Source organism: Pezoporus occidentalis, unplaced genomic scaffold, assembly GCF_034315485.1.
Source record: "Pezoporus occidentalis ecotype Australia unplaced genomic scaffold, CSIRO_AGI_Poc_V1 ctg21, whole genome shotgun sequence".
Taxonomy (NCBI): domain Eukaryota; kingdom Metazoa; phylum Chordata; class Aves; order Psittaciformes; family Psittacidae; genus Pezoporus; species Pezoporus occidentalis.
This window is the reverse complement of record NW_026913964.1, coordinates 4,945,208-4,967,334: the sequence shown is the minus strand read 5'-3', so window position 1 is coordinate 4,967,334 and position 22,127 is coordinate 4,945,208. Positions and strand designations below refer to the sequence as shown.

The window sequence follows — 22,127 nt, the reverse complement described above, 5'->3', positions numbered from 1 at the left end:
GTGCTTTCTTTTTGTTTTACTTTTCAGAATTATTTTTAATTGGAAGAAATACTAAAAAATAATTTTGTTATACTAAGTTTGTTGTTCTTATTTAATTCAGTTATGAGAGAAAATTCACAGTACAAATTTCACCTCAGTCTTTGGAGTTTTTTTAAATTTTTTTTGAGGGTGTTATTTTTATATTGTCAGTGTCAAAGCTAATGAGTAAATGTGTTGCTTCTACAGGATATCTTCTTGGTGGGCATGTAGTACGTCTTTTCCATGGCCATGATGAGTGTTTGACTCTTCCATCTACAGATCAGAATGATTCACAGCACAAGTAAGTAGTTGTGCAGTGATGCATTATTATACATTTCCTTCTCTCAAAAAAGTAGATTGTTGATTGTCAGTTGAATTTGAGCTTAGACGCATTAAACAGTCTTTACAGCTGTCTATAATTAGGCAGTGACATTGTTACAAGAAGTTGAGACCTACTAAGCAGAAAATTAGTCATGATTTCTTTGATTGCTGAAATTCAAGTAGTTGATTTCCAGTGAGATTTCAGCCTGTTATGTTATTTATCTTTAATGTGCACTACTGTAAGCAAGCATTAGCAGGGAAGATGGGAATTAAATAAATAAAAAGCCTAAACAATATTTTATATATTTTACACCTTTTTGCAAGTTCTTGCTCTTCCAAATTTTTTTAATATGTGAAAATAATTAAATTACCTAGACTAAATCACTTTTGTGTTAAACTTAGGTCTACAGTCATTATATTTTATGTTGATTTATCATTTGAATTTAAATTTTCATTTTGCTGATAATCAAAAGCACAGCAAGGTAATAATTTTGATACACAAAACACCCAGCATTAAAAATCACATTTAACAAGTAAGATCATATTCAGCTGTACCAGTTGTGGTAAAAAAGTGATGCTCTAGGTAGTATGATAGCACAAGTAACATTCAGTTATGGGAAGTAAAGTTTTCAGCTCTAAATTTTCCATGTTTATGTTTCTGTAGAGTAAAAAAGGCTCCAAAGCCAAAATAAAACCCAAACTGAATGTCAGAGCACTGGTGATTTTTTTTCTATTGCCATTCTTTTCAGATGTGTATAGAAAAAAGATGAAAAGTTTGTGCTGAGTGTGAAAATGTGAATAGCAAGTATAAAAGTACTAGTGAAAGTATTAAGATATAGATACCTTGTGTTGAATAGATCTCATATTCAAGACTATTATAAACAGCCAGTCTTAATAAGGTTAAAGCAGGTATTGATCCTTTTTAATACATTCAGAAATGCTGTTATTGCTGTTACTTATCCAGAAGTCAGCTACAGTTAAAGCCAAAAATAATTTTATAGTCCTATTGCCTGTATGTTCTTTTTGATATATATTTAGTGTTACTGCCTTAAGCTCTGCTCTATGTTTTTAAAACTATATACATAAAAGGGTAACATTAAAAAATTTTGACTTTTCTGAATGAAATATATGTATTTATATTCCTAAAATAAGAACATGTGAATTCAGCATTTTCAAATATTCATTTGTATCACTGATAGTGATAACAGTGTGCTAAGATTAATGATTTGGAGTTGTACTATCTTTTGGATTTGTGAGCTGTGTAATAGACATAAGACCAACTTTGTACTGTGTCATAGTTGTAGGAGTCACGCTCACATTATACAAAACAAGATGAATACATGAAAAAATAACATAGCAAAAGGAGCAGGACAAAGAGCTGTAGAAAATGGTTGTGTTTATTTCTATCTCTTTTTTTAATCAGTTCTATGCATTCTATTAGGGCTGTTAAATAAGCTAAGTAAGACAACAGTGATAATTTCTCTTTTCTAGAACAGACATTTATTTTTCTGAAGGGTTCAGTAAAGAATAGCCCTTAACAACTCACACAAGAGAGTATTCTCTGTCAAGACTCTTAAGGTCTTTTATTATAGGTCAGGTGAAAATAGAAAGGGTGGGCTTACTTAACATCAAAAAGACAGGCTTGGGAAAAACTCAGAAAAAGATGGGTGTATTGATAGAATCGAGAAGAAGATGAAGAAAAATGTTACATGGATGCCGTTGTGAATAAGCAGCAATTCTTTTACTTGCAGTTTCATTACTGTAAAAGCAGGTCACTAATGCTAATACAGTGTTGCATATAGAAAAGGGTTAGAGAATTTAGGTTGTACAGGATTTAAGAAGTATAAAATGTGAACAGAGATCTATCTATGGTATTCCTTCACTGAAGGAATGTTTGATTTGGGCCAATGAGAAATTAAGGAGGTCAAATAGAATGGAAATTGTTACTTTTGGGCCGGGGAGGAGTCCTACGCAGTTTAAAGAGGATTAAGTTGTAAATGTATGTAGCACAAATAAACACAAGAGGATGATCTTCTGAATCTTTTCAGTAGGAAAGTACTTTATGAAACCGGAGGAGCTTGTGTTCGAGCAAGGTCTTTGTGGAGAGTAGAACCCCTGCGAATAAGGTACTGATATTTTTTGAACTATTTTGTTACCAACTCTTGCTATGTTAACAGCAATTTGATTGCTACAGACCTTTAAGGCAGGACATGAGTGATATGCTTGTCCTGTTATATATGTAGTATGTTCATGGTAAATAATGAAAAGTAATCTATCATGATACAGTCATATGGGGAATGTCAGTATTTTAAGACTTTTCTTTTTATCTGTGTCCCATATTAAAAGCAGTGTTGCCTGTGAGATTCGTTTGCCTGAGACATTACTTCTGTCCAAAAGTAAAATGCTTTCCTAGTTTTCACTTGGAATTTCAGAAGCATGGGTGGAAATCCAAACAGTAATATTCCATGTAGGTGTTTGTTGTTTTTTGTGGGTTTTTTTAGACTTGTGTCTCCCTCTTGGATGATCAGTTATCTGTTAACTTGTTGAAAGTGAAATTTCAATATACACAATAAGGTAGGATAGTTCTTTGGAATGTTCTCACTTAGGTTTAATTGGATTATTTAGGCAGTCAAATAAAATAACTGAAATATAGTAGTTAATTTACACTTTAGTATTTTTCAGAAACATGTAGGATTTTTTTTATGGATACCATAGGTAACACCCTACTAAAGCAGAGAGAGGGTATCGAAACAAGAATATTAAAGCTGTACTCCTTCCCAGGGTGCCTTTTGAAAATGTATTAATAGTTTTGCATCTGTTACACTGCAGATGCTGAAATCAAAAGCAAAAAAGGGGAATGTATATAACACATTCTATTTTCTGAATCTCCTTTTGGGCCCAAATAGAAATACTAGTTGCTTATTTCATCAATTATGTTTTGATGTCTCATACATTTAGCTGGAGCGGAAGTAACATCAGGTGGGGACAACCTTTCCGCCTTCGACATATTACAACAGGAAAGTACTTGGCTTTGAGCGAAGATGAAGGACTTGCAATGTTAGATAGAGAAAAGTCGGACACAACGTCTACTGCCTTTTGTTTTAGAGTATCAAAGGTAAATAACATCAATGCAAATTTGTATTAAATGTGGAGGACTCAAATACTAGATCTGTATTTGTTCATCTTTCAATGACTTTCTAAATTACTTTTAATTTTTAAATTGAAGTAATTGACAGAGATTAAACATTTAAATACAAAGGTAAATAATCTGAGTCAAGAGTAACAGAGGTTTCCTTTGGAGAAAAAAGGGATGATGAATAAATTTTAGAGTAAACTAAACAGTTAACAGGTTAAAAAAACAATATTGAGTACTAATACAATGCAAGATACAGTACTTTAATATGAATGCTTTAATCGCTACAGAACCATTTTAGTTGGAATGTCATTAGAATGTTATTCATTCCAGCTCTACCTGTCATAATTGAATTCAACTGAATTCAGTTCAGTTGGACAAAATTCTGCCTTAGCTGTTCTTTGTGCAGTGTGCTGATAGGTGAACTGCAAGGAAAATTTATTCAGATTTCTAAGCCATGTGTTTTTAAACTGTACTCCTTAGTGAGCTGCTAATTGCATGCTACTAGCTTTTTCATCATTTCCAGCTGAGAAAAACTGCAAGTGAGAGAGGATGAAGAATGATTATGGAGGTAGGCAAACTTAACAACTTTTTTCCAAAAAATGAAAGGTTTTTACAACAAAGATGATGCAAATTTTTTACATGATTTCATAATACTACTTCTAAATAGTTGCTATAGCTGCTACAGTAGAGTTTTTTATCAAGTATGAGAAGTTAAATGTTCCGTGTAATTCTGAATGCTCTATGGTCCCTGAAGAGCAGTGAAAAGGAATCTTTAAAGTTATGTATATGGTAGGTGAGATCTAGTATTCAGAGTCTAAATCACCAAAATGCTTAAGGTGCACTCACTAGCAATTAATTATGCAGAAATCAGTAATGACTCTGTAATGCATTCATCTCTTCTACTGTGTTTGTGCATAAAATAGTTGTTGATATACATTTTTATATGAAATGCTAATTAAACACCTTTTCATACTAGGATTTGTGCTGTCGTCTACAGGAAAGAGTATTTTTATCTCACAATAGGTTATAAACTTGCTTTTTTCTGTGCCAAGAATAAGAATAGTTGTTTATTATCTGGGCAGGTGAGAGCTGCACAGGCCCATGAGTAGAAGCATTAGTGTTTCCAAAGTTGAGGTGAACAAGCAGTGATAATTCTTCCTGAAGAAAGAAAGGTGGGGTTTTGGAAACAAAAGAACCTCAGAGGTTGATTTGGACTGTAAGAAAGAAATCAATCTTAAAACCAAGTGCTGATTGTATACAGATTGAGAGGAAAAGAACTGTAGAACTGATAGCTAGGCTACATATATGCAAATGTGATTATCTTAATTTCTGCATATTTGTACTTGTAAACCTTTGTTTTCTCGTCTTCATTTTTTCAATTAAGAAATGTTTTCACTTTCCTGGACTTTAACATGGCATGAACTAAGGGGAATTTCAAGATAACTGTCTAATACCTTCCTATCCAGCTATGTACAAATCTTTAAAAATAGGGTTCTGGAATATGTGTCTGTTTACAGCACTTCCATCCTTTAGAATCATGGAATAATTCTGATTAGAAAGGAATCTTTCTAAACCTTGGGAATTCATCTAGTCCAGCCTCCAGGTGGGGTCAACACTGAATTCAGACCAGATTGCTGTGAATATACATTGCTGTGGAGTATCCAAAAGGAAATGAAACATTTCTCCATTGAGGTATTCTCTCCAGTTTAGAAGCCAGCAAAAGGGATTTTGTGGAAAAAAAAAAAAAAGAGAGTATATGTGCCAGTAGGCGGAGCTATCTGGAGTATTCAGGAGCCTGTAACACATGACTTAAAGCCTTATTTTTCAAGTAGTTGTTACTGAGACGCTTTTGTTGAAAAAAAAACCATTCATACTCAGTATTGTTACATACCAGTTCAGCAGTTGGTGTGTTCCTTGCATTTCAAAACCTGTGATTGCCTTCATACTGCATTTACTTTCGCTGTTGTTTTTTGGTTTTGTGGTGTTTTTTTTTTCTTTTTGCTGGGTAATACTGGAAATTGAAACAAATATTTTAAATTATGGAATTCAGATTAGAGATTTCCTTAATATATTCTTATACAAATAAGAGTAGAAGGGAGCTTTTAAAAAAGTGAAAGATTATGCTAATGAACCCCCCAAATTATGCCTTTTATTGGGTTTAATGTGGATCTTACTTTCCATAAACTTTTAAAATGTTAACCTTTATATTTAAGGCAGTGGTTCTATAATGTCTTGTGACCACAGAGGCAGCAGTTTCCCTACAGCAGATGGAATCCTGCTTTGAAATGGGATGTTCTCATTCCAGCACAGTACTTGGCTCAGTGTACTCTGCAGAACCTTGATTCTGCTTATAAATTTCTTGGAGAATAAATACAGTGAAGAACAAGAGCGTATTTAAAAATACTTGTTTGTTTTTAAATTGTTATAGCCTAGAAGTAATATTTGAGGTTTCATATTTTATTTTCATGATGGTATATACAATTAACAATGAAGAAGTTATTGGTGTAGTCTGAGTAAGTAACATTCTGACACATTGAAAAGTCACAGATGACTCATGCAGAAGGATTTGATATTTTAATATTACTGCCAGCATGTAGCTATCTTAGGGGCTCAACATGACATTAGGATGTCGTAATAGTTGAGTAGTAATCATAAAGTTTAAAATTATAGATATTACAGAATCCTTTACTTACAATCGTCTCTAGCAGTTCAAGTATTTATTTGTAAGTTTGTATTTTACAATTATCATTTCCCAGTAAACACTGCATTTTAAACACAGTATTAAAGCTTTCTTTTCCTACTTATTTTATATGGGGGGAGAATTGAGAAAGCAAAATTATCTTTTCCTTTTTTTTATCCCCTTGCCTACTCGGTTGTAGAAGTGTATACAACAAAATACACAAAGTTTAGTAAGCCCACTATCAGGACAGGTAAATTAAACGTATTAGTCCTCTGCTCTCACATTTGTAGAACTTTTATCTTTTTTCTACTGTTAAATTGGGGTAGCTATGGAAGTACTTTTAATGCAATACCAGTGTGCAACACCAAAAGATACAATTTTAGTTAACTCAGGTAGGTTAGATTTAATAAGAGTTCAGCAGTTGGGTTGTCTTACCCTTCTTCGGGGTATGTAAAAAACACTTGAGATTTCAAGAGTTTTTACAAGAGGACTGTTGAAAAATTTTTATAAATTTGGTTTATAAACAGGTTTATTTGTCCTGTTCATACTGCTGTTGCTTACTTTCCTTCTATCACATAGGAATCTATGACTCTATTAATTTTCTCATCTTCTAAATCTTGCCTGTCTTCTAGTATATTACCCTGGGAAATTTGTAAGTTTTGACAGCTTTGCCCTCGAGTTCCTGTGTTCATTCCTTCTTCTGTGTTTTGTTTTTTTTTATTACTGTTATTTTTCCTTTGCCATCTTCCAGACCTATGATGTGATTTGTTTTCTTTGAATTGATTAATTTTCTTCAACTTGATTCATTCATGGCCTGAGGGAGTTAAACTGAGAATAGGTTGTGAGGAGGGAGTTTTGTACGAGAAAGTGTTTGGATATTCTGCTGCTAAAAATATGTCCAAATATCCAGATAAGAGATGTTTTTCCCCTTCTCTGCTGATAATCTTTTGCTGATTATACTTCTCAGCTGTTTGAAAATACACCCTGTCTTTACACACTGCTATCAAATGATTTGGCTGAAATCCTAGACAAACTGGACAGAGTACAGGGAGCAGAACATCATGAAGAAGAATTTATGCTGTGTTGCTTAAAGGGAAGAGAGCCTTCAGGCTCCCAAAAAAAATTTTGGTTCTGAAATTAAAATATCTTGTTTTTTCTTTGCTTAGTGTTGTCCAAAAGGGTCAGTGTGGCTCAATTTTTTTAAAAGTAACTTAATTTGGATCACTTGTTGATTTCTTTCATTGAGATTTTCCTTCGTGTTTGATTCTTGATGCAGATGCAGATGTAATATTTCAGAAAAATGTTTTAATCTTCAGGGTGCTATGCAAACCTAAATAATTAATTGTTGTCAGTTTATGAAATTATGCTATTTTATTGCATTTCATTTAATGGCTTCACAGTAAATATGTATTGAAAGAGTTCATCCCTATCTGTATGTGATAGTGCAGTCCATGTAAATATGATGTGACATTATTTCCCAATAGTCTTGATATGGTAATGGTATCCCCAAGGAATGTTTTGTAATTTCATTCTACTTCATCTTGGCATTATGATGCTGTCTGTTTCAACTGTTGAAATGTGACAGCTAAATCCCATATAAATTAAAGTAGATTAGCATAGTTAAAATAGAACTTCTCTTTACTCCACAGATATTGAACATTCAGTAAACTGAAATGAAGTAAGAAAACCCATTACACATATAAAAATTTAAACTGTGTCTCAATGTCTATCACATTTTGTTTACTTAACAACAAATGAGCAACTACCAACGCTTAAGTTCATCAGCATTTGAAATAGTAGAAAAATATTTATATTCTAATTACTCAGAATTGTCGATTTAATACACATATGTGCATGCATCTATAATTTGCTGTTACAGAAATTGCTGCATAATTCTGTTCTTATTCCTGAATTCAATTTGGAAAGGAAAACTATTTTATTACCCCCCCCCCCCCCAAATGGCAACTTGCTTTTGTGCTGGAGACTTAAGATCCTCTGTTTGTACATGATGAAGTATGGTATTAAGTAATAGGTTGGGCTTAAAAATTGTACTGGATATTCCAGCTGAGCATAGAACAATGTCTTTAAAAGAGATTTGAAAGAATCTAATTCCTCTTAAAAATGGATAAATGTAAAAATAAAATACATGGGGAAAAAAAGTTAAAATTAAAATAAATGTAACGGCTAAACTGAATGTATTTAAAAAGATTCATCTTTGCTGGTTGTTGCAATACAGGGGCATTATTCCTCTTGTGTAGAATTCCATGGTTTATCCAATTCTGGTACAGAAATTAAATACCAGCTTTTATTTTATCTTTTTTAGGAGCTAAAAGAAAAGCAGGACTCTAGTCTTAAACGTGACATTGATGGAATGGGAGTCCCAGAAATAAAGTATGGTGATTCAATCTGTTTTGTCCAACATGTGGCTAGTGCTTTATGGTTGACTTACAAAGCTCAAGATGCTAAATCAGCACGTTTAGGTCCCTTGAAAAGAAAGGTAATGTTTAAGGGTTTTTTTTCAGTTACTTGTAAAATGAATGTTAGTTGCATAACATTTTCTGTCTGTCCTGTTTTTTACCATTCTACCAATATGGCAATTGTGGGTTTTATTGTTCTGTGCTTTATGGAAAATGGTGTATTGAAAATGGTGTAAATGTTTCCTTCTAAAACGATAAACAATGGTGGCTATTAACATAACTATGTAACTGAAGAAAAATTTTGCCAGTAAGAAATGCATCTATCTATTTTTCTTGCCAGAGGAAATTATTAATTTGGGCTCAATTTTTATTTTTGATACTGCAGTAAAATACAGAAATTCCTGATTTGGATGGTGAAAATCATTGTTTTGAAAATCTGTACTGTTTAACAATGTAAACTTATAAGTGATCTTGCTTTCATTGGTATTTTAGATTTTTTAATACAGTATACTGTATGAAATGTTAATTTAACTTGTTACTTAATCTCCTCAAGTTTCTTAAGGGGTATTAATGAAAAATTTCCTGTCAAAATGTTGAATATAATTTTGATGTGGCATCAAGAAGGTCTTTCTCTCAGCCTTTTGATTATAAGGTATTAGTATATTTTGAATGTAATGTTATATTCTTAAGGATCATGTGGCCTGTTATCTCTTCAAATTATGTTTAAATTTCATTCACTATTAGTGGGTTCAGTACTCCCTTTGCATAATTGCATTATTGCCAAATGAATCTTTGTATACACGGATTTTTTTTCAATTTTAATCTAACACTAGAACATGAAAAAAATTCATTACTGAACGTAAGTTGGGATATTTTCTTTAATGGCTTGTATGTACATTACCAAGAGGATACCTGTACACAAGCACTGTAATATTAAAAATGAGGTCCACAGCACACTCCTGACACAATCTCATTTATTTGTGCAACACACATGGTCATAAATGGGCAGTGAGTGTCTCTGTCAGCAGCATTGCTGTCAGAGTTCTTCTTTGTATGCCAGTCACTCAGTATTTTCTTGGTAAGAGAGTTATTCACGCAAGGTTGGCCTCTTCCTTTCCCATGACAGTGTTGGGTATGGGATTCTGTTTCCTCAGAGGGTCTAATTTTCCTTCTTTAAAAGGCAGCATGTAGATTCTTCCTCTGTATTCAAATGAGGAATTTTATATTAGCTTCCTGTAAAGTTTAGGTTTCCCCCCCGCCCCCAGTTTTCTGCTCAACAGCAAAGGACTAAAACAACTTCCATGATTGCCTGTCACTTTTATTCTCCTTTCCAACTGTTTCATTCATGTTCAAAGACACCAAATCTTTTGTTGCCCTGTCACCTAGAGAATTGTCTCCTGTTAAGTGCCTTAAAACAGGGGAAAACCCAAACCTTATTGCTTCCTGTAGTTGATATTTCCGTGGAGGCAAGAAACAATATTTTATCCTCTGCAAGATATAGTACTAGACTATAATTTTATAAAGAATTTTTACATCCCTTGGGGTAAAATGATGGGTCCTTCACCATCATTTTGTCAGGAGATTTTTCACTTTCAGTCACTGTAATCCTTTTCAAGCTGACTGCAAAGGGTTTGGTAGGGTGGGGGGAGAGGGCTGGGGTTCCAAGTAAAAATGTCTTTTGTTTGGCTTTGGTGTAGTTTCATGTATCTAGTTATCATGCTGTCTTTGCAAGGCACAAAAAGGTAAGAAATTCTGGCTTCATTTGTGAGGCTTCTGTTGCACGATTTCTGCCAGAGTTTTTATCTGTTGCATCTCTCTCCGAGATCTTGGTAACCAGGGGTTCAAGACTTTGCCAGATAGTGATAATGTTTGTATCAATATCCTGTTAAATATTTCTTCACCCTCCAGCATGAGTGATAGATACCTTTCTTTCCAGTTTGAGAGCTTGCTTCTGTGCAAACTGTGAACTCCTGCAGAGCTCCAGAATGCTAGAGCTCAAAGAACAGAGAAACACATTAAATGTTTTGGATTTACATCCCAGAGACCATTGCTCAGGGTGTTGGTCAATACCAATGCCCTGCTGTACCTCAGGAAGAAAGGCAGTGCCAAATGCCTCTGTATATGCAGGGAAGTGGTTTGTCTGAGGTACTGGAGTAGGCAGTGCTGGATGCTTCTAGCCATAATCTACTTACTGGAGTTCTAAGTAGCCCTTTCTTGTCATTGTGGTGTTTCAGGATGATTTAGTTGAGGTTTGGAGGTTGTTATTTTTTGGTCAGAGAAATAGGGAAGATTAAGTCCTTCTAAAAGACTTTTCTCATCCCTAGTCTGCTGCATACTGAGGGAGAAAAGTGCGTATCTGCCACGTGTGAAGATTCAGTTACTTTGCAAAGGTGTTACAGCTTTAATGTCCTATCTGTTATATTTTTCATTCCTGTACCATTCCTGTAGCTCCAAAATCTGGAGCCTGAGGAAAGATTATCTGATTGTCAAATGTTTTCCTACTAGTTTTGTGATGGGAAGAACAGTTCTTTAGTTACTGTTCAGTTAAGAGACCCCTGGATCCTTCTTTATGTGATATTTAAGCTGATGAAGTCATCCACAGTGTGACTCTATACAAAGTACTTGAATGAAGAGGAAAGATAACAAATATGTAAACTAGTCTCCTTAAAGATAATATTATCAATATACTCATTCAGAAATGTCTTCCTAATCCTCTCTGTCATATTTGTATGGATTTTGGGGTCCAGATAAACTCCTAGGGTGAAGTTTGTCTCTTTTAAAAGCACTACCTTAGTATGTTGGAAGGAACAGAGCACATGTGTACTTTGAATTCTTTCACATATAGAAAAACGTAACTGTGTATATGCCCAATTGCCAGTGCGTGAAAAAAGCTGTTGGTAAATAACCCTCCCACATGGGGCAGTGCCAACTTGTATAGCATTATTAGTTTCTTTGTTAATTATTCAGTGCCTCCAGAATTCCTCAACTAATTGAGAAGTTGGGCAGCAAATTTTTACCATCTCTGAGTTAAAAAAAATACGTTCTTCAAGTGGAGGATTCAATAGATTACATATTGGGCAAAGAAACAGGATAACTCACATTTAATTCTTACAAAAAAGCTGTAGTATTTTAATGACTTGTTTTTATGCTAGCTTTTGGTGAAATTCTGCTTTTATTTAAGGGGAAAAATTAAAACCCACTAAAGGATCTCTGCAATTGCTTGAGTTTCATATGATGTTCATGTATGGTTGTCGTGGTTTAAACCCAGTCAGGTAATTCGTTCACTCACTTCCCCCCCTTTCTTGCCCTCCCCCTGCTCTCGGAGGGACGGAGAGGAGAATCGAAAAGAATGCAACTCCCACGGGTTGAGATAAGAACAGTTTAGTAACTAAGGTATAACACAAATCACTACTGCTACCACCAATGATAATAATGATAAAGGAAATAACAAGAGAAGAGAATACATCATCTCACCACCAGCCGACCGATAACTCGCCCCCCAGGCCCAACCAAGCTCCGACCGATACCTCCTCCAACCCTGCAGTCCCCCAGCCCCTCCGGCTAACTCCCAGTTACATCCTGGGCATGACGTGCTGTGGTATGGAATACCTCTTTGGTCAGTTTGGGTCAGGTGTCCTGTCTCTGCTTCCTCCCGGCTTCCCCTCCTCCCTGGCAGAGCATGAGGCTCACAGAGTCCTTGGTCAGGGTAAACATCACTTAGCAACAACCGAGAACATCGGCTTCACCAACACTGTTCTCAAACTGGAAGTCAAAACATAGCACTGTACCAGTTAACACAAAGGAAAAAACATGACTGCTACTGCAGAACCCAGGACATTATCCACCCCTTATTCCATACCATTCACGTCGTGCTCAGATCCCACATTTTCAATACACCATCGCTCTCCCACATATATACATCCATATACATACAGACCAAGAGGAAAAATCATTTTCTTAGTGCATGGACCAATCCCTATAATGCTGCCGAGTCCATTCGGTCCATGATGTTCAAAGTTCATTCTCTGTTGGGATGATGGCTGGAGGGAAGTCAGGGCCAGTCGCTGGTGACCTGGAGACATCTAGTTGATGGGCTATAAAAGCATTACACAGCAGGCAACAGCATACAATTGAGTTCACGGGCTGTTTTCCCCTAAAATCAAATCCCCTTGAGGTATACATCGGACTTCCCCATCTTCCCGCATTACCCACCAAGTATATCCAGGTCCCTGAGCAAAAGCAATCCCACGAGTGGGTTTGCCTTTACCTGAAGCAGGAATAACCCAGACTGTCTTCCCCAGCAAATTCTTCATATGCACCATGGGAACTTTGTCCCCCTCTACAATATGTAACAGTTCTGACTGGGCTGGGCCAGCCCTGTTGGCAGATCCTCTGGTGTTGACCAACCAGGTGGCCTTTGGTAAGTGTGTATCCCAATGCTTGAAAGTTCCCCCACCCATTGCTCTCAGTGTAGTTTTTAACAGCCCATTGTACCGTTCGATTTTCCCAGAGGCTGGTGCATGGTAGGGGATGTGATATACCCACTCAATGCCATGCTCTTTGGCCCAAATATCTATAAGGTTATTCCGGAAATGAGTCCCATTGTCTGACTCAATTCTCTCTGGGGTGCCGTGTCGCCACAAAATCTGTTTCTCAAGGCCCAGGATGGTGTTCCGGGCAGTGGCATGGGGCACGGCGTATGTTTCCAGCCACCCGGTGGTTGCTTCCACCATGGTAAGCACATGGCGCTTGCCTTGGCGGGTTGGTGGCAGTGTGATATAGTCAATCTGCCAGGCCTCCCCATATTTATACTTCAACCATCGTCCTCCATACCAAAGAGGCTTTAACCGCTTGGCTTGTTTAATTGCAGCACATGTTTCACACTCATGAATAACCTGGGCAATAGTGTCCATTGTTAAGTCCACCCCTCGGTCACGGGCCCATCTATATGTTGCATCTCTGCCCTGATGGCCTGAAGTGTCATGGGCCCACCAGGCCAAAAATAATTCACCTTTATGTTGCCAATCTAAGTCCATCTGAGCCACTTCAATCTTAGCCGCTTTATCCACTTGTTGGTTGTTCTGGTGTTCCTCAGTGGCCCGACTCTTGGGTACATGGGCATCTACATGACGTACCTTCACCACCAGGTTCTGCACCCTGGCAGCAATATCTTTCCACACTGCAGCAGCCCAGATGGGTTTACCTCTGCGTTGCCAGTTGCTCTGCTTCCACTGCTTCAACCACCCCCACAGGGCATTTGCCACCATCCATGAGTCAGTATAGAGATAAAGTACTGGCCACTTTTCTCGTTCAGCAATGTCCAGGGCCAGCTGGATGGCTTTCACCTCGGCAAACTGACTCGATTCACCCTCTCCGTCAGCAGTTTCTGCAGCTTGTCGTCCAGGACTCCATACAGCTGCCTTCCATCTCCGATGCTTTCCCACAATACGGCAAGAGCCATCAGTAAACAAGGCATACTGCTTTTCACTTTCTGACAGTTTATTATATGGTGGGGCCTCTTCAGCGCGCATCACCTCCTCCTCTGGTGACATTCCGAAATCTTTGCCCTCTGGCCAGTCCATGATGACTTCTAGAATGCCTGGACGACTGGGATTTCCTATTCGAGTTCGTTGTGTAATTAGTGCAGCCCATTTACTCCATGTAGCATCGGTTGCATGATGTGCAGAGGAGACCCTGCCTTTGAACATCCAGCCCAGCACGGGCAGCCGGGGTGCCAGAAGGAGCTGTGCTTCAGTGCCAATCACTTCCGAAGCAGCTCGAACCCCTTCATAGGCTGCCAGTATCTCTTTCTCAGTTGGGGTATAGCTGGCCTCAGATCCTTTATATCCCCGACTCCAAAAGCCGAGGGGTCGACCTCGAGTCTCCCCTGGAGCTTTCTGCCAGAGGCTCCAGGTAGGACCGTTCTCCCCAGCTGCAGTGTACAGTACATTTTTTACATCTGGTCCGGTCCGGACAGGTCCAAGGGCTACTGCATGAACTATCTCGCGTTTAATTTGCTCAAAGGCTTGTTGCTGCTCAGGGCCCCATTTAAAATCATTCTTCTTCCGGGTCACATGATAGAGAGGGCTTACAATCGAACTGTAATTTGGGATGTGCATTCTCCAGAACCCCACTGCACCCAAGAAAGCTTGCGTTTCTTTCTTATTAGTTGGTGGAGACATTGCTGTTATCTTGTTGATCACATCTGTGGGGATCTGGTAAGAATCAAACATAATGTGCAGAGAATAGTTAAATGGTTCAGAAGTTACTCACAAATGTGGTTGTTCCTTTAGCTGCATTGTAATTTTTATAATGTTTGTCATTTCTGCTTGATTTTCTTTTCAGTAGTCTTTTCATGCGTGAATCTTTTGTAAAGTATGCTTAAGATAGTGAAGATCCTCTTTACCTGACAGCCAGAATATAGAATGACAGTTTTTGTTTCAGTTGGAAAATATTTGATAAGCATGTTTAATGAATTATAAGAGAATAAAGGCACATTAAAATATGTCTCTGAATAACTTTTATGTGAGACTGACAGATTTGTAATTAGTTAATAAAAAAGTATCCAGATAAAGTGATTGACAGGTAGTGGCTCAGCATGTATGCAGTTACTGTTTTCAGTGTGATATTGAACTAAGTTACAAAATACTGAAAAGCACACAAGTTATTAATGTAACTATTCTGATAATTACTGACTTTTAATAGGTTATATTACACCAAGAAGGCCATATGGATGATGGTCTAACTTTACAAAGATGTCAGCATGAGGAATCCCAGGCTGCTCGAATCATTCGCAATACTACAAGCTTATTCAGCCAGTTTATAAGGTAGTTGTTACTATCTTTTATAATATCTGTTTTATACTTGGCTTTTGAAGTATTCTGAAATTATAAGAATTACTCTAACAGAATCCTTATTTCCTGCTTTCAAGTATTTGTATTTAAAAGTTATTAGCCAGATTTTTTTACTGACTTAATTTTGCAATTTTGGTGAGTAATGCAATTAAATAGATAACATATCTTTTTTAAGTTTATTTATGTGAAGCCAGAACAAACTGGATCATAATCCAGATTAAAGAAAACATGCTAAATGATTTTAGTGTTACAGCATTAGTAAATATTCCATAGTAGCTAGAACTTCACAGTATTCATAAAAGAATTCTTTTTCCTTTTTTGAGTGTGAAAGTTCCATGTTTACTTCACTATAGCTCTTTCATAGGATATGTTTTGGGCAAATTTTATGGTAAAATACAATTCAGTGTCAATGCATATTCATTTATAGTTGTTGAGATCAACATATGAGTATGTATACACAGTGAAATTGGTAATAATATATATAGTACTGTAGAAACTTTTTTCATAGTGCTTGGCAGAAGTTTTATTAAGATGATCAAGTGGCCATTCTTGTATTGCTGCCTAATAAAATTAAAATAAAGAAAAATGAGTTTATAATTAAGACTTTGCTTTCAGGGAACCCACCATTGAAAACGTTACTTCTTCAGTATGACAGTAGTATACACTGCTCCTTTGTATTTCTTGTGCTGAGGATATAAAACCAGAACCACTTCTGCCAGCAATCAGCTCCTCCAAGATTAAATTATTTCTAATAGTGAGTCAGACTAAAAAATTGGATTGTCACCCAAGACTGAGCAAATGCTGGGACAGGAAAGAGACATGCGCCTGATCCTGCACCTGGTATCAATACAGGCTGGGGTATGAAGGGATTGAGAGCACCTCTGAGGAGAAGGACTTGGGGGTACTGGTGGATGAAAGATTGAATATGAGACAGCAATGTATGCTTGCAGCCCAGAAGGCCAATTGTATCTTGGCCCGCATCCACAGAAGTGTGTCCAGCAGGTCAAAACAGGTGATTCTGCCCCTCTGCTCTGGTGAGACCTTAGCTGGAGTACTGTGTCCGACTCTCAGTCCTCAGTACAGGAAAGATACAGACCTATTGGAGTGTGTCCAGAGGAGGGACACAAAAATGATCAGAGGGATGGAGCATGTCTCCTGTGAGGAAGGGCCTGGAGTTGGGGAGAAGACTCCAGGGAGATCTTATTTCAGCCTTTCGGTACTTAAAAAAAGCCCTATAAAAGATGGGAAGATACTTTTTATCCTGTTGCGATAGGATGAGGGGCAATGGTTTTAAATTAAAAGAGGGGAATTTCAGGCTGGACATGAAGAAGACCTTTTTTTATAATGAGGGTAGTAAAATACTGAAACAGGTTGCCCAGAGAGGTGGTAGATACTCCAGTCCTGGAGGTATTCAAGGCCAGGCTGAATGTAGTTCTGAGCAGCCTGTCCCTGCTTATTGCATGGGGGTTGGACTAGATGACCTTTAAAAGTCCCTTCCAACCCAAACCATTCTATGATTTTATGATTCTATGGTCCATTATGCTACTGATAACTGGGACTCCTTGAAATGCTTTATATTTTTAAATACACCCTTCTTTATTTCTTATATAGAGTTGATACAGTAGATGTAATTAATGATGTTAGAATTACCTGTTACTTTTGTATTCTATGTCTAGAAGACTGGGATTGTACAGCCTCAATAACTGCTACTATTTTAGTCCATCTGCACATTATACCTGTATTATCAATAGGATTTAAAACTATCTAAATAAAATTAGTTACTGTCAGAAAGGACTTTGGTAGATCTTTCTTCTCTGTTTAATCTTTTTTTTCTTTTTTTCCATTTGTTTTACTGATTCTGTCTCTTTACATCAGTTCAGAATGGGAAATGCGATTCCACTTCAGGAAGTGGAAGTAGAATCTGAGCACTGGACACCTAGACAATAGATATTTGAATGATTTGCAATTCAGATCAGGTGTTGATCATATACATATTTCATGTGTTAAACAAGACTTGATTTAGATGCCAGCAGAAAAGAGGCTGCTACATAATACTGTAAATTACAGTGGGAAAATGAATAATGCTGCCAGTCTTTCTCATTGTTTTCCATAGTGGAAACAACAGAACATTATCATCCACTGCCCTGCCTGTTGAGGAGATGGCTCAGACTCTGCAAGACCTGATTACTTACTTTAAGCTTCCCGAAGAAGATCTGGAACATGAAGATAAGCAAAACAAGCTTCGGTCACTCAAAAACAGACAAAATCTATTCAAAGAGGAGGTACAGAGAGAGGAACTGTTACATTATTTTAATTTTAAGTGTATTGTGTCACAAACATTCAGAAGAACCTATATATTATCATCTAGATGTATGCATATGATTTATAATGCAAAGTTCCATGGGTAGTTATATGTAATTAATTTAACATGTATATTATATATAATAGACTAATGCGGTATGATAACTTGCTGTTGCATATTTTTTGCTTTCACACTTGCCATAGGCCACAAGCTCTCTCATAAAATTTGGTCTTAGTACTTCTGAGAATCTTTCAACAGATGTCATTTTTAAAAGAAACCATTGTGACAAGTTTCTTTTTCTGTCTATGAAGTTTTACATTCTGGATACTCCAAACAAATACTGAAAAGATAGATGTTACTTCTGATGTAAAAATTTTATGCAAAAAACAGTCTGTTCACAAAAATTATAAAAGGCTTTATTGTTGTCTTCGTTTATTCTTTACTTTCTATAATTCTTGGCTGAGTAAGGAAGCGTGTAGAATCATTTTCTAAAATAGATGATTCTATGATGTTGAAAAATACATATTCAAATCTTGTATGCACAATAATTTGGTTGTTTTTGTTTTTTGTTTTTAAATCTAAGATGATGCAACTTTTAAATGTGTGCAGGAGGAAATCTTTTAAAACGACAACAACAAATGCTCATTTATATACAGTTCACTTTCCTTTCTGTCATATGTGTTTAGGGAATGCTGGCAATAGTTTTGAATTGCATTGATCGCTTAAATGACTACAACAGCGCAGCTCATTTTGCAGGATTTACAAGAGAAGAACATGGTACAGCATGGAAAGAAATTTTGAATCTACTTTACAAATTGTTAGGTAAGGTCTTCAGTAGTCTACTAATGCAAAAAGCAGGATATGTATTCTTATATTGAACTTCCTTCTTCACCACCAAAGAATACTTCAAATGCTATTCATGCTGTCATGTAAATTACAGAATTTCTTCCGTATACTTACTGATAGTTATTGCAGAGAATAGAGTTTCTTGAACAATGATATAGAAGAAAAATCTCAGCTAGGAAAATGATTGGTGAAGCGTGCAAGTGTGGTGTTTTGGTTTGTTTGTTTGGTTTTAATTTAAATGTACCTGTGGTATGCAAATAGGTGTGAATTATTATTTTAAAAGCAGAAAAGCTAGAAAGCTGTCTTTGAAGCTGAAGAGAAGCCTAAAAGCATTAGTTGGAACTTGCAGGTCTCCTGAATCTGTTTGTTACCTGAGGCCCAGATTTAAATGTTAATAAAAATTATTATATAAATCAAATTAAAAGATTTTTTTCAATTTCAACACCATACTTCCTAGAGCAAACTGCTTCTGTGTTGTAGTAGTGTCAAAATTATGCAGTAGAAGTATGTATATATGTATTTCTTCAAACCATTGATTTAATACCCAAGTTGCATAATTCCTTATATAGAAGAATCTTGTCTTCTGATGGAGTTTAAATACATTCTGATTTCATGATAAAGAAAATTTGTCCTAAACCATAGTAAAATATGCAAATTGAGAGTTAGAACAAGAATAAAACAAGCTAGGGTGTGTACTTTGAAGAGTGAGGTTATTCACATAGCACAGACATGCAAATGATTCTGGTGGAATCTTCTCATTGCTTTAGAAAGTAATGAGATACCAATGCCTTACTCCAGTCTTATGAGTTTAAAGGAAAGCAGGATGAAAAACCTCTCTTTAGTGATATTTAGGCCTTTTCAGATTTTGTCTTGATTTTCTTGAACACACTTGTTCTGATGTAATAAATATTAAGTTAATGTTTCATAATAAAAATCCTTGACAATTGTAAACAAAAGCTTTTTTTTTATGATAAGTAATAACATTTTTAACTTGAATGATGGTGAACTTTCAAAATGCAGTCAAATAACATTATGTTCTGTGCTGCTGAAGACTGAAAGCTATCCATTCTATAACATTCTACCTATAAAAGGTAGAGCTAAAGAGCAGTAAAACTGACCTGCACTTGAGCTTAAACTTCTGCATATGATCTTCTCACTCACTGGTAGGAAGAAACAGAAAAAGTATTTCAGCCTTTCCATCATGATGGTGCTTGACATTTGCTTTAAACAAGGCTGGTAGATAGTTTCTATTTAAGTTTAACAATAAAATAAAAAAAACATAAATAAAACAATTTTCTTTTTTCCTTAAAATTCTTGTTCATCCTGTAAACCCCTGTCAACTTCAAAACCAGCATGCTCTTCAGAAGTTATGTCAGTGGCTGATATTATTATCTTGACATATATGTATATAGGATTTGCCTGCTTATTATTTTGTGAAGTTGTTATAAAAATTGTATTAAAATATATACTATTAACATTGGTGACTTAAAGAGGAAATATCCTGTTATAACATTGTACCTTGTGGATTTTTTTCCAGCTGCTCTTATTCGTGGCAACAGAAACAATTGTACCCAGTTTTCCAGTAACCTTGATTGGCTAATAAGTAAATTGGACAGATTAGAATCTTCCTCAGGTGAGATGCATTTAAATCAATATAAATTAATTATCAGTACACCACACCCAGCTATCTTACCTTATAAATGTCGTGGCAATTTTCCTTGAAACAGCATAAGTTAGAAATCAAATGCACCCCCCCCCCTTTTTAGCAAAGTATTGCAGATACTCTGTTATTTATCAAACTTTTAGATTATGTCCAGTTGCACAGATGATTTAATAACAACATTATTTCTGTGGCCTTCATATAGGTATTTTGGAAGTGTTGCACTGTATCTTGATTGAAAGCCCAGAAGCTTTAAATATAATAGCTGAGGATCACATCAAATCCATTATTTCATTGTTGGATAAGCATGGGCGCAATTACAAGGTATGTTTGGAAAAGCTGAGGATGTATTGATAACCTTAAAATGATTTCTGGAAAAAAAAAAAACAAAACAACAAAAAAACAAAACCCCAACCCATAAAAACAAAACCAAACCAAACAACAAAAAAACCCCAAGCAACCAACCAACAAACAAACAAAAACAAAAATCCCACCCAAATAAACAAAAATCCCAACCCCAAAGTTATGTGATTCTACTACTTTGAAAGGAATGAATAACCTTGAAGTACATCTGCAAAATTGCTTTGTTGAGATTAAAAAAATGTGTAATATACAATTGCTTTTCAGTTCCAAATACAATAAATAGGTAAGAAAAGCATAGTTGAGAAATACTGACATTATGAACTTTGGATTTGCTGAGAAAATGAAGCATTCTGGTGGCTGTAAGCACGTGGACAGAGTAGCTTGGTTTTTGATGCAGGGTCTGCATTGTTGTATCAGCAGACAGAACTGAATCCTGCAAACTCATTCCTTACTTGAGTAATAATAATAGTAGCAGAAAAGAACAAAATAAAGTGAGAAATCGGAAAAATAATCCAAATATCTGAAAACACAGGTGTTCAGAAGAAAGAAAAAACCCAGAGTTATACCAGAAGAAATAATGGTGGAAAGTAATTTAGACATCAATGTGCAATTTAATATGACAGAAGAAGGTGAACAGAGTTTCTGGCTGCAAGCAGGATGACATCACAACACAGAGGAGGATATAGTTTTATGTGTGATTTTCTGCTGTGAGTTTCCTTCCTCAATTCAAATTTTATTTGAAAAACTGATAACCTGGAGGAAGAACAAAAAACGTTTTAGTGAGCTGAAATTACTGATTTATAGGAAAAGGTAATATAGAGAACCTAACCAACTATAGATATGGAAAAGAAGTATTTTAAAGCATGGTTAAGGGGTACAAACTGATATAAGCAGGCATAAGAAAAAGGTTGAAATTACAGTGGGAAATTTAGGTTACTGTTTTAGCTGTTAGCAAGATTATTGTGCCATGCCAGTCACCTGCAAAGAGAACTTTTCAGCTGAGCATCTTAATGTAGACTTCATAGTGAGAACTTAAAGTAGAAAAGGGAAATGTTGTACACAAGAGAAGATTTAGACTTGCTAATGTATTTGTGCATTTCCATTTGTTATATACTTGACTAAACATGACTAAATAATGTGAATTAATTAATGTATTTGTAGCTCCAGAAACAGTATATCTTGTTCTCTTACTAGTTTAGAAATTCTGTTGTAATTTAGGAAGTAAGAAACAGTAACATTATTAACTAAAATAGGTTTGGGAATTATTGATTTGATGGATTTTTAAAATTAAAAGCCTTGTGTCAGAAATATGGTCAGTGAGGGCATGCAGATTATTTAAACAGTTTATATTCAAGGTTACTGATGATCATTAATGTTATTAAGATGCTTTCCACCTGACTACTGGTCAGAGTTTCTGGGGTTATTTAAGCTACTGCCTCTGTCCCTCTGCTAGAGGTTTCTGCCCAGCGGCAGAGATGATAGAAAAATGCATGGTCCTAGGCCATAGCAAAGTTTGCAGTATATTTGCTT

General features: G+C 36.0%; 2 protein-coding genes across 2 annotated transcripts in view; one reads left to right on the top strand and one right to left on the bottom strand.

Moving 5' to 3' along the window:
• The window catches only part of RYR3 (ryanodine receptor 3), a 225,138-nt gene that overhangs the window by 69,373 nt on the left and 133,638 nt on the right, over nt 1-22,127 (top strand). The window contains exons 8-16 of the mRNA XM_062619313.1: nt 226-319; nt 2,391-2,465; nt 3,298-3,454; nt 8,479-8,652; nt 15,278-15,399; nt 17,540-17,708; nt 18,415-18,550; nt 20,112-20,207; nt 20,440-20,558. Of these exons, the coding sequence (XP_062475297.1) occupies nt 226-319; nt 2,391-2,465; nt 3,298-3,454; nt 8,479-8,652; nt 15,278-15,399; nt 17,540-17,708; nt 18,415-18,550; nt 20,112-20,207; nt 20,440-20,558 (1,142 nt within the window). The remainder of the gene's footprint in view (nt 1-225; nt 320-2,390; nt 2,466-3,297; nt 3,455-8,478; nt 8,653-15,277; nt 15,400-17,539; nt 17,709-18,414; nt 18,551-20,111; nt 20,208-20,439; nt 20,559-22,127) is intronic.
• Nucleotides 13,466-22,127, bottom strand: part of LOC134163987 (uncharacterized) — a 612,365-nt gene continuing 603,703 nt past the window's right edge. Inside the window, 1 exon segment of the mRNA XM_062619310.1 lies at nt 13,466-13,631. The gene's annotated coding sequence lies outside the window, so the exon portion shown is untranslated.